This window comes from Zeus faber (genome assembly GCF_960531495.2).
Source record: "Zeus faber genome assembly, chromosome: 2".
Classification (NCBI taxonomy): domain Eukaryota; kingdom Metazoa; phylum Chordata; class Actinopteri; order Zeiformes; family Zeidae; genus Zeus; species Zeus faber.
Window position 1 is genome coordinate 42,933,182 of NC_137189.1, and position 13,064 is coordinate 42,946,245.

The following is a 13,064-nucleotide window of genomic DNA, read 5'->3' on the forward strand; positions in this document are numbered from 1 at the left end:
AGCCCATTAAGGGGGGTCACGCGGCACAAAGAGACAACATTCCCGGACCCTCGGTTTGGCTTGATTCAGCTGCCGCAACGAGAGTCAGGAGAGCGGGGCTTCGGCTGAGTTGTGAACGGAATCATCCCAGAAATCCTCAAATTCCACCAAAGCGATGAATTGAGGCGGAATGCAAAGTGTGGATCAAGACCGGATCCAACATGAATGATGGCAAACGCCTCCGCCCTTGTTTCATGTGAATGAAAGCGACGGGGACCCGTTGGTCTCGGCTCTTTTTGTTCGCGGATCGAAAGTGGACTCTGAGTTCGGCCCGTGGGTCTGGCCGGCGGTCACGGAGTCACAGGCCAAACGACGATTTAACCGCAGTGACTCCCCACTCCTGAATCCTTTCAACGTTTTTGTTGGCCAGGAACAAATTGTTCGCATCGCTCCTTTCACATGGCCGGTGACAGGGGGGCTGAGTGATAAACAAAGCCTGTGTGCGTCCCACGAGGAAGCAATTTTTGTCCAACGTGGTGGAATCTACTCCGATGGCTTCCATCCATCTTACGCCGTTCTCCTAACCCTCTGAGGTCCAAGCTGGATTCAGAGAAGCGTTGTCGTGTCGTCTGATATTTATCTAAATATAATCAACTTAACACACTCTTACTCCGAAGTGGTTGATTTATCTATAAGAAGGAAAATCAGAGCTACATTGATATGTCATCAATAGTTTGGTCAGTATCATTAAGCGGCTTTTAGATAGATCTAAAACACACAAGATATAAAGAGAAGGTTTTGTATTTTTTGTTGCTGCCAGAAATGTTATAGCACACACAAGAATATATTGACAAACTTTGATCATACGAAAGTTGTTCATCAAGGTGTTGGGTATATATTCAAGGTCAAAATAGTCGATCAATTCCGACGTCTAAATAAGTAAAAACAAGGTTTTATCACAGCTGTTCACAACTTTATTTCAGTTGACCCACGATGTGAGAGGAGCCATTAGCTAATGACCTGAAAATTCATTAGAGGTGTGGATCTGCAGCAGGCTGGGCCCTCTCTCTGTCAGACTCAGACAAAGGAACGAGGCTGTAGGCTTGTGGGAGTGCGGAGAGTAAGCAACGTAGGAAGTGCTTTTGGTTTTGAAAGGCTTATTGAAAACGTCATTATATACAAAAACTGCAGAAAAAAGACGGTTTTAGGGGAGAAGGCGAGAAGAGTAACTCTAGAACCAACAATAACGTTTAAGTCAAATTAAAATCTGAATTCATGAACAACATATATATCGAGGAGTAGGAGCAGGCGGTCTTGGCCTGCTTGCTGGTGACAGGGCAAGATGATTTTTTTGTGGCAGCTGGTAGAGGTGCTCTCATGCTGTAAAAATATATATAGTCCCAAATCGGCGAAGTGGCAACACTTAAAAACAGCCGATCATCGTCGCCCATTTGTTCTTAGTGAGCTCTGGCAAATTCTTGTCACATTAGTTAAAAATATCCTTGGAACTTCAGAGGGCCCGTGGGAGATAACGCAGAGACATGGCACAGCTCGAGCCATTTGATTGTGTTTCCTGCTGAGCTCCGAGGTCCTCGCCTTGTTTGTTTTGAGACGCAGACGATCGTCTGCGTCCTTAACTCGTTAGGAAAATAAACGCTCCCTGGCAATGTCACAGCGTAGACAACGAATACAAGTCAAACAGTGGGAGAAAAAAAGGAAAACGAAAGACCATGTTTTGAAGAGGCTTTTTCTTTTTCTTTTTAAGAACTTAAGCTGAATCACTCGCTGAGATCTGCTGTTGCCTTGGCGATGGACGCAAATCCGGGTAATCAAGGGCAAAGTTATGGTTTGAGAAGTGTGTGTGTGTGTGTGTGTGTGTGTGTGTGTGTGTGTCTGTGTGTGTGTGTGCCACCGCCGTGGGTGCAATAAAACGGCGGAAGCTCTAAGCTGCCGTGCGTGATGTGGCACGGATCGCACGGTGTGTCTTTTTTTTGTTCTCTTTCAACTAGGAAACCGAGAAGCACGTATACATGATGTGAAATTTAAAAAAAACACACACAGGTTTATTTTGTTTTGTTTGGAGAAACGGTGGGGGGGGGGGGGGGGGGGGGTTGCAGAGGCGGAGAGGAGACGTCAAACTCATCGCGTGGCATTGATTTGCGTCTATAATTAGCCCGAGTGCTTTCAATGCATGTTATCATACAATTTAAAATGATATATTGTGTTTTCAATTATACATTGAGGGGGACAACTCTCTGTTTTTCACGGAGGGAGAGGGGGTCCGGACCCCCTTCCCCTCCGTGATTTCCGCCCCTCTGTGTAATTAAAATGGGGCTTGGGTGGTGATGCTAAAACACTAAAATGGCTCGTTCCAGGCACTTTCTGGTTCAATTTCGTATATTGCTGTTGTTGTTTCAAAGAGAAGAAGGGACCCCTATCTGAGCGAGCGATAGAGGGAATGTCTTTAAGTTAAAAAGCAATTTTATTGAACTTATGTACAGAAATAGTATTTTTAAATTGTAATAATCAATAAAATAAAATACAATAAATAAATAAATAATTAGAGAGAAAGAGAGAGAGTTTAATTAGGAAGACGAGCATCACTGTCTCTGTGCCAAAAAAAAAAAATCATTGTTTTTGGCACCTGAGCATTGGATTCTTATGAAAACAATATACAAGTTAATTTGGCAAAGTTATACACATCAGGTTCATTCTCTCTCGCTCTCTCTCATACACACACACAGCTAAAGAATCACAATTATTTCATCATCGCCCGATTGCAATTATATGAGACAATGGGCGATCTTTGAGCCGAATCGCTAGTATCCGTAATTATACGTTTACAGGCAAATTTAAAGGGGAATTTGAAGCCAGTTTTTAAAATGTTGCGACGAATTAAATTCTCATTTGTTTTGTGCTCATGTATTTCGTACGGCATAAAATGAGAGAAAAAAAAGACAATACAATGGCTAATCGCAGTTATTTTTATGTCAATTAATCGTCAACTAAAATGTCTTCATGGTGACAGCCCGACACCGGGTATGTCAAATCTCGATGCTCTGCTCAGGTTCACACAGAAGACTAAACAGCTTTGCTAAACTGGGGAGTGAATGTTCCAATTAGCGATGCAAGACTCGCAAAAACAATTTGCACATAATGAACAACTCTTTTAAATGACTCAGGAGTCTGGAGGCACTCCGCAGAAAGAGTCATTTGTTCATGACTCGGTAACAGAAAACACAATTGACATATTGGATGTGACCGATTTCCATTTTGCATTCACCCTAAATAAATCATGTTGACAGAATTCCGTTAAACCGACGGAATCCAACGAAGGAAGAGCCGGCAAAATCGAACTTATCTTTTCACTGTCACTCGTAAAGAGCCGAATCTCCAAAAAACAGATTTTTCATCGCGACTTCAATGACCCCGTCAAAGCCGGAGTACCAAACACTCCGGCATAGACGCTGTCATTGAACAACGCTAACGAGATAATAAGCTTCTTCTCAAGGTAAATTTACTTAGTGCAAGGTTTTTCTTTAGGGTTAATCTCATGAGGATAATTGGCTCAACTTCCACTTCCACTCATCAACAGCAAAGTTATCTCGACATTGACATTGATCGTCCCCCACTGGGCATGCCCCCGCCCCCCTTGTGAGGAAGGCGCTCAGCGGGATGTCCCGTCGCTCCAAAGATGTCAGGTGGCCCAAATAATAGGACAAGATTATTCTATCTACCTCGGAACTGAGCTGAGCTAAATTAAGTGCAATTCAAAGTTTTATTTTTCCCCCCGTTTTTTTGGCAGGCAGGTCGGGTCTGAACATGGAGAGAATAAAGCTGGAACATAGCTGGAAGAGAATCACAGGCACACACAATATTGCAGCTGTTTGTGCGTAATAAGGCCGTGTGGATTCAGCGGGATCACATTTCGTTTCTAGTCGGGAAAAGTTTGGCTCCTTCTGCAGATTCGGCTCTTCACGAGTGACTCGGTGAAATGGTTCATTCAATTTCTCGACCCCTCGTTCGTTTGATTCAGTTGGTGCGACAAAATCGGAATCGAATCGCGATCGAACATTTCGGGGAACATTTCACTGATGCCAGCTGTCTAAGGTGAGGTTGTTGTGAGTGGAAAAACATGGAGATTTCAGATATAGTTCCTTTTATTATTATTATAATTATTATTATTATTATCAATTTATTAATTTATTTATTTATTTGTGTATTTATTTATTTATTTATTTATTTATTTATCTATTGTTGGGTTGTTTTATTTTTTGGTTATTTAATTTTTTGGTTATTTCATTTTTTATTTTTTTATTTTTTTTATTTTTCACAGAGTCGCAGGGGGGTGAAGAGAGTGACGGAGAACGTGTCTGGGCAAGGTGCATGTTTCGTTACGTATAAGGACACAGAGTAAAATAAAATAACGCACTTCGAAAATAAAAACACACTGTTTTGGCGCACCGATCACAGGCGCCCCATCGCTGGCGCCGTGGGCACGGTCTGTACCGTCAGAGAGGAAGCCCTTATTTCAAATGATAAAGTTATGTTTACAATGATATATTGAGGGGGGACAACTCTCTGTTTTTCACAGGAAGGGCTGGACCCCCCCGTCCCACCTGTAATTTCCGCCCCTGCCTCTACCCCTCACTAGTCTGAACTAACATTTCCAATCGCAGTGAACAGCAGAAGAGGTTAAAAAACAATCAAGCCGAGTGGAAGGATGGTGGAAGCCACAACCATGACAGAGTAAATTAGGGGCTCCTTCATTCATTCTGAATTTATACCCAATTCAAGGTCCTGCTAACTTGAATGGAATGCATAAAAATGACCGACACCATTCTTTAAAGTGGCAATTATTTTTTTAACAAAATCCCATATTTGATGCTATACTGAGCAGGCGCTTTACAACGTTACGTATATATCGTTTAATGTATTTGGGTTAGGCATGCGCTCTTCTGCCGTTTTTCCATTGATGGTGGCCCGATCCGCCACCATTCCGAAAGGGAAAAGCACATTACCACCACCTCAAGTGACCAAGAAAAACAACATACTCAAAGTGAGGAGGAGGGTGAAGCTGGAAAAAAACTGGGAATTCAGACAATCTGATGGATTTCCACAAACTTTTTGACGTGTAAATTTGTCTTAAAAAAGCAGCGTCACTAACATCAGTGGACTATTATTTGCATTGGTATATGTATTAGGAACAACGGCAATAAAAATAACACAATGTCTTTAGCAGGAAGATACTGTAAGTCACAAACAAAGAACTAACGTTGAGACGCTGGAATCCATTTGTTTTGTTTTGTTTTAGCTTCATAAATAAAGAAAACGGCAGAAGGACCCGAGAGGTACGGTAAATGGTGATGAGGATCAAAAGACGTTTTTATTATCGCAGGACTTTGGCTCGTTTCCGTACCGTCAGCTTTCAAATAACCCTGAAAACCCAATTTATTCCCCCCGACGCGCTGCGCTGTCGATCTCCAGCGTGGAGACGGGCTCGCAGCGACACCGATCCTTTGCAAACTCCTCTCAATTTGTTGGACTCCCACGCATTTTCCATTTCAAACGTAATTAATATGTTTTCGTTTCGTTTGTTTGTTTGTTGGTATTACTTTTTTTTTATAGTTTAACACCGGTAAAAAGTCAAAATTATAAAAAACTTTTTGAATATGTAGAACTTAATCATCTTTTTTCTAAAGTAGCACTGAATACATTCTGGGGTTCAAAGGCGAACACTGTAATAAAACACTAATCATTTATCCTGTGCATAGGATCGCACTTTGTATATTCCCTATATTTTCATATATTTGGCTTTATTTCTGTTGTGTAATTTAGTCTATTTCTGTATATTTGGAATTTTTTGGTCTGTAATGTCGTCTATTTCTGTTTTATTTCTGGCTTATTTAGTGTATAATCATTATTTTTATTTTTATTGTCTTTCTTTTAGACTGTTTTTTGTCAGCTTTTTATGCTTATTGTCTGTACAGCAAAGTGCCGGTCTTCACCACTGTCACGAATACTCCCCCTTCTCCCAGTATTTCTATTTGTTCTCATGTTTTATTTTCGTCTGGTCATTTCCTCATGCCATGTCACTAACCTCCATGTCATTTCAGATCCGGCCCCACTCCGTTTTGCTTTACTGTCACTCCCTTCCCCTTCACCTGGTTTCCCTCGACTGCAGCTGTTCCCTGCCAGATTGTCTCTTCCGTTACGCTTAGCTCTCCCACACTGCTGCCTGGTTCCTGCACTTTCCGGCCAAACCTCTGCCCTTTTCCCTGGACCCTGCTTCTCTGCCTGTTTCCCTGCCAGATACGTTTGCGTTCTCTGACTGATCTCCTGGCTTTGACCCCTGCCTGTTTTTTGGAATAAACCTCACAGATTTTGATTTCCTGCCTGATTGTTTTTTTGTGTCGCGCCTATGTGTTCTCACCCGATCCGATCCGAGTCAGTGAGCATAAAAAACCCCACAACAAATAGGTTCCCTCATATATGAAGGTTCTGATAGCAGTACTAGTACTAGTACTAGTACTAGTTCTGATAGGTACTTTTGGTTCTGATAGCAGTTATAAGCTAACACATGACATAGCACAACCTCAAACGCTTTACGATTAAGAAAACTTACCACTCTGCTGCATCTTCCCACCGGGCTTAGATGCAGTAATACATTATCTGAAACTACATGTAAGGAACCAATAGCGGCCCATTATCCTATTTATGCTTTGAGTTACTACTGAAACCATAACTTTAATGTGTATTTTTGTAAGTGTGTGGGATTTATCTAGAGAACAGCGGAGATGGGGAGCAGGGAGAGACACGCAGCAAATGACTTTCGGCCGATTCGAACATGGAACTTGGTACGTGGTACGTGATTGAGCCACCATGTAGCCCCAAAAAACCATAACTTTAGAATAACGCCAAACTCACCATTGACCACCATGGCGATGTCCACGAAGTCGATCTCACCGCGGGGCTCCACGCTGGCCTCACAGCGGTACACGCCCTCGTCGGCCTTGGTCACCTGGTGGATCTGGAGGTTGTTGTTGGGCAGAACTTGGAACCGGCCTTGGCAGAGGGAGAAAAATTAGATAAGAAAGTTTGGAAAAACAGGCGAAGCTAATTGCCATCTCTGCTCCACAATAGTCTTGAACTGTCAATCTCGGGCTCCTGATAGGGAGACGCTCACCGGAGATAAATGCTCCGGCAATTACCTCGGCAGCAAAATGGCCTCCGACGTTCTCCCCCATTGTGGCCAAAATGTAGATTGGCCAGCGGCGAAGATGATGACTCCTCAAACCCCCCCCCCTCCCCTTCTAATTTCATCTCTCAAGCCAAGATATTTATAACCGTGCTTTGTAATTAGATGAAATTATCAAGGAGGGGGAGGAAGAAAAAAGGATTAAAAACAATGGTTATCTCGCTGCCTAGAATCTCGCGGCGGGCTACTCTCCGAATTGAGTTTCAATTAAAAACATGGTGGTTTCGGCGAGGTCACCTTCTAATCAGGTGCTCGGGTTCTGTTCCGGAACGAGGGCGGTTTGTGTGGGGGAGCAAAGAGATTCAAATTAGATAAAACGGCGGAGAGAAGTGGAGATAATAGGACGGCATCTGCATTCTGTCTGAACATTTGAAAAGTTGGTAGGAGGAGGAACTCGGAGTAAAGTTATTTTCCCTGTTTGTTTTCTTTGTGCATTTAGCGGACCACCCCTCATGGATTTGAGGTCAGCGTTTTCCTTAAAAAGGGCCGAAACGTGGAGAACTTTGCTTGCAGATAGTTAGTGATGCAAGAGTTGTAAACGATTCCCCCGTCGCGAGGTAATCTTTTAAACGACTCAGAAGTCTGGAGTCCCTCCAGCAAAAGAGTGGGCGAGCGAGTGATTCCTCTGCTCGCAGACTCAAAATAATCACCGAGGACTAAAGTAAAGTCCAACTAAAAAAAAAAAAGGTTGTTGAATTTGCCACGTTTCATATTGGATATCATTGATTTATTCTTTGCATTCCACCTACAACATACATAACACTGACAGAATCAAATGATTCTTGGGAGAATTTCATTCACAACCTCGGAGCCGAATCAACTTTTATGACTCTCCCTCGCCGTGCGTGAAACCAACGGAGTCAAACAAACACTTTTTTACCAAGTGACACGTCAAGAACCGAATCTCAAAAAAGAGTCGAACCTTTCATCACTACTCACAGCTCTCACTTTCAGTGTGAAACTTGAGCTTGTTCTGCTGGAACTGATAAATTAGATGAATTGGTGCAGCCCTGCAATCTTAACCCTTGCAACACAAGAGCTACTTTCCGTTTTTTCTTTAGAAAAAGGTTCCCCTCAAACCAGGCGAGCTCTCGCGGCACAACGGTTGGTGGTCGGTTGCTGGGATCAGCAGGACGGAACCGTAAACCTGGTTCGGCACATGGCGTGGTTGTTCAGGCTGCGTTGAGAAGATCGCCAGCGTACGCAGTCAAGTTAGCAGCACCACCTCCAGCCAGAGATCTACCCCACATCCGTGGTGAGAAAAATGCTGTCTTCTTTTCTCTTCCGGGCAGCGTTCCGGGGCGTTGGCTTGTAATGAGAGCGGACGACATGGAGCGACTCCTCACGCGCTGTCACCATCTGACGGCTTCATAATCCATCTTCTCGTGAGCTTGTTAGTATGGATTCACCCCCCAGCCCCCCCTCCACGCCGTTCGGTTTTTGTTTTCGTTTTTTTTTTCCTCTCCTAGATCTCTCGAAGCTGATTTCTATTCATGGAATTTGATGTTCTCGTCTCATTGTTGTGGGGCTCGGGAAGTGGCATTTTTTCTTGGAGAGAGAGAATGGGCTTTGATGCGCTCACAGAGCTTTTTTTTATTTTTTTTCTCGACGAATGGAACATCTTAGTCTCTGGGCCCTTCTCCTCCTTTCGCCCCAATTTCAAATCTCCAAGTGCGCTCGGCAGGTTTTATGCTCGCATTGTGATCCTCAATGATTACTGATTACTGATTACTTTGGGACTTTAATTTTGGTAAGAGAATCCACGGAAACAATTGAACTCTGAAACGCAATCCAAATGTGGTAACATGATTTTGAGGACCCAACGTAATGATAAACAGTTTTATAGTCTTTTTTTATTAGGTGCCTACAAGCCTGGCTGTGGGCAAAGTGGCAAAGCTGATTACGATTGCCGTGTTTGTAATCAGACAACTGTGTCAGACGACTATGATCCTATTATATCTGACCCATTTATCTTCCAAACCAAGATCATACTGTTAGGTGGAATTGCAACATCAAATGCTATCATTTACTGTATAACCCCTTACACCTAACACCTAGATAATAACCCTTAATACCTAGATAGCTATAACATCTTGATAGCTATAACCCCTAACACCTAGATAGCTATAACCCCTAACCACTAACACCTAGATAGATATAACCATTAAACCCTAACACCTAGATAGCTGTAACCACAAACATCTAGATAGCTATAATACCTAGATAGCTATAACCCCCAACACCAAACACCTAGATAGCTATAACCCCCAACACCTAACACCTAGATAGCTATAACCCCCAACACCTAGATAGCTATACCCCCCAACACCCAACATCTAGATAGCTATAACCCTTAACACCTAGATAGATATAACCATTAACCCCTAACACCTAGATAGCTGTTACTACAAACATCTAGATAGCTATAACACCTTGATAGCTCTAACCCCCAACACCTAACACCTAAATAGCTATAACCCCCAACACCTAACACCTAGATAGCTGTAACCCTTAACACCTAGATAGTAATAACCATTAACCCCTAACACCTAGATAGCTGTAACCAGAAACATCTAGATAGCTATAACACCTAGATAGCTATAACCCCTAACCCCTAACATCTAGATAGATATAACCCCTAACCCCTAACACCTAGATAGCTATAAACCCTAACCCTAACACCTAGATATTTATAACCCCTAACCCCTAGATAGCTATAACACCTAGATAGCTATAACCCCTAACACCTAGATAGCTATAACCCCTAACCCCTAACACCTAGATAGCTGTAACCACAAACATCTAGATAGCTATAACACCTAGATAGCTATAACCCCCAACACCTAACACCTAGATAGCTATAACCCCCAACATCTAACACCTAGATAGCTGTAACCCCTAACACCTAGATAGCTATACCCCCCAACACCCAACATCTAAATAGCTATAACCCTTAACACCTAGATAGCTATAACACCTAGATAGCTATAACCCCTAACCCCTTACACCTAGATAGCTATAACATCGAACACCTAAAACCTAGATAGCTATAACCCCTAACATCTAGATAGCTCTTGCACCTGTCTACCTCTACTCTGCATAACCTTGTCATCATTTTCCACCCAACACAACACAACAGTGAAGGAAAAATGTAGTTCATGCCTTTCCATTTCTAGTGCCTGTGCTGGATATGGCATTGCTGATCATACGGGACTAGAAAGGCAGGACCCACAATACTATTCATCATCGAATGGCAAACAAGTCCCCAGGAAGGGGAAATGTCATTACTGATTTGTTTAACCGAACCGCAGAGTTAACCACCATGTTTAGCCAGCAAACCTCACGACTTAAAAGTTCAAGCTCATAGTCGGTAGCAAGATTTCTTCTCTTAAGCTTAACAATACCAACTACTGCAATTGCTCAGGGGTACAAAATCAATGAATTGTTATTATTATTCCACAGCTCTGTGGAATACTCAATTGTGATTGGTCAATAGCAGCAATCACTGGTCAGTTATTTCTGAATAGCGAATGCTAATATGCTAACAATGACAGTTGTCATTGGCAACCACTTCGCCACCTGGACTCAAGTCCCTCGTATCACTCCACCTTCACACTACTTAGACACCAGCAGACTTGAACAGTAGTTATATGTGGGCAAAGGTTTGTTATTTGTAGGGTGGATGGTTCGCTACGTGGTTGCAGTGTTGTTGCAGCCAGCCATTATCGCAAAACAACACACTGTCTGTTACGTATTATATGAAATGCCTTCAGAGCTGCCTGGTCTAGTCATTCATTCATACATTCCTCAATGACCTGAGGGCTAAAGAACTAGGTCGCTCTCCAGTACTTTCACTTTCACTATCACAGTATGTTGGTAACTCCAACTCCAATCACCAAAAGTCCAGACAACTGACCGTGGTGCTCCTCTGTGATCTCCTTGTCCTGGTAGTACCAGACCACCACCGGCACCGGCGAGCTGATGACGTCGCAGACCACCTCGGCAGTCTCGCCATAGCGGAACTCCTGTGGCGACTGGACGTCGCGGAAAGTCAGCCTCTCTGTGAGATAAAAACAGCGAAATTTACCAGTGATGTAACTTCAACCAAAGGGAAGAGGCCTATGTCGTCTATTTTCGAGCACATAATAAAACGTTATGACTCAGGCAACAAGTTGTACTTATAGATGTAAAAATTTCAGGCAAAATATAAAGTATTGATTTCATGTTTCTGGTTCATAGCTGTGGTTAAATAATGCTGGTGGGGTAGTCTAGTCAATAAAGAGAATGGAGGTGTTATTTGTTGGTTATTGTTATTATGATGGGGGAAGAAAATTCTCGCTCAAACAATTCTCAATTGATGCACAAAACTCCATAATCAAACTTTTAAACACTTTGAATATTTCTAAAACGCTTTAGATTATGAGTAAATATGTTATTGTGAATATGCCGTGCAATCCAGAGGATAAATAGAACGATATCACAACCGGACGGTAAAGTGTGAATAGACGACAAACAAATTGTCTGTTATAATTTATGTTTGGAAAAAAAGACAGTTTGCAACAAAGACTGTTGCTGTTTCAATGCATCACCATCCATCCCTCACCCGTGCCCCATTAAAACAATAGATTTGTTCAAGTCGGGTTTTATATTGTACATATGGGTTTGTTTCTTGGTGGAGTTGGAGTGAACCACTTCCGTGTGGCCTACATTCATCCTCGTTTCGGTCAAGTCGACAGTTCCATCTCCCGGAGGAGTGCTGCGCTGCTCCCATGTGGTTCCCATTAATCAGGTTGCTGTGTATTAGTCGTCCTTTTGCTTTGAAGTATTTACAGTTCAGTTCAGCACATTCCCTCTGTGTGTGTTGCATGGGGATGGATGTGGAAAGGAGATTTGAGAGGCTGTACTGTACTTTGCCTATTTCTGCCTGTATGTGTTCGAATACAGTTCTTCAATTTGTACTTTTTTACTTCTTATACCTTTTCCATATTAGGTATTTGGTATATACTTACAGTATATTCATGTAAAACAATCAGATTTTCTATATTCTTTTATTTTTAATGAGTCCTCACTCATGTCTCTCAATTAGCTAGTAAGTTTATTGTGTCGAGGGGGTTGTCCCTGCATAAGAGTGATGCAAGACTCGCAAATGATTAGCTAGAAGCGAGCAAATCTTATAAATGACTCGGATGGTATAACATGTGTTATTGGAATCTTTCGAAGCTCACGAGTGACTCGCAAACAGCTGAATCTAGAAAAAGAGCTGCTGCATAATCCAAGGGACTTATGTACTGTCCAAAAAAAACCAAAACAAATTCACATGGCACGGTTTATTTATATTTATATATATATATATATATATATATATACATATATATATATATATATATATATATTTGTGAACTGGGAAACTAAAAATGCAAAAGGGGGATGAACAAAAAAATCAATGGCAACTCCCCCTCACAGTATACCACTCGAGGAAAAATGAAAATCTTTGCTTTGACGGGTAGAGAGAGCTTTTCTGGGACGCAGAATGAGGAAAATGTGATCCGAGCGAGGGAACAAAGGGGAGGAAAAACAATGAACGAAACGCTTGTGCAATCACCAACTGCATCATTTTCGCGTCTGGGTTCAACAAAGGTCTGATAATTAAGTCCGCAATCCGAGCGTGGCCACTCGAAAGCACAATAGAGTCCTCATGAGGACCCCGACCCTGTGGTAAAGTGCTCACCGCCGGCATCCTTGGGGCGCATGGGCGTTGGTGTAAATAAATCAAATCCGAATACGGCCCCCGTTTGTTTGCGTTCCGTCCTGTTCGCTCGGCTCCAGC

General features: G+C 42.5%; 1 protein-coding gene across 1 annotated transcript in view; it reads right to left on the reverse strand.

Annotated features, from left to right (window-relative positions):
• The window catches only part of ncam2 (neural cell adhesion molecule 2), a 367,688-nt gene that overhangs the window by 106,675 nt on the left and 247,949 nt on the right, over positions 1-13,064 (reverse strand). The window contains exons 4-5 of the mRNA XM_080024174.1: positions 11,154-11,297; positions 6,907-7,044 (exon numbers count right to left, since the gene is read on the reverse strand). Coding sequence (XP_079880300.1) covers positions 6,907-7,044; positions 11,154-11,297 — 282 coding nt within the window. The remainder of the gene's footprint in view (positions 1-6,906; positions 7,045-11,153; positions 11,298-13,064) is intronic.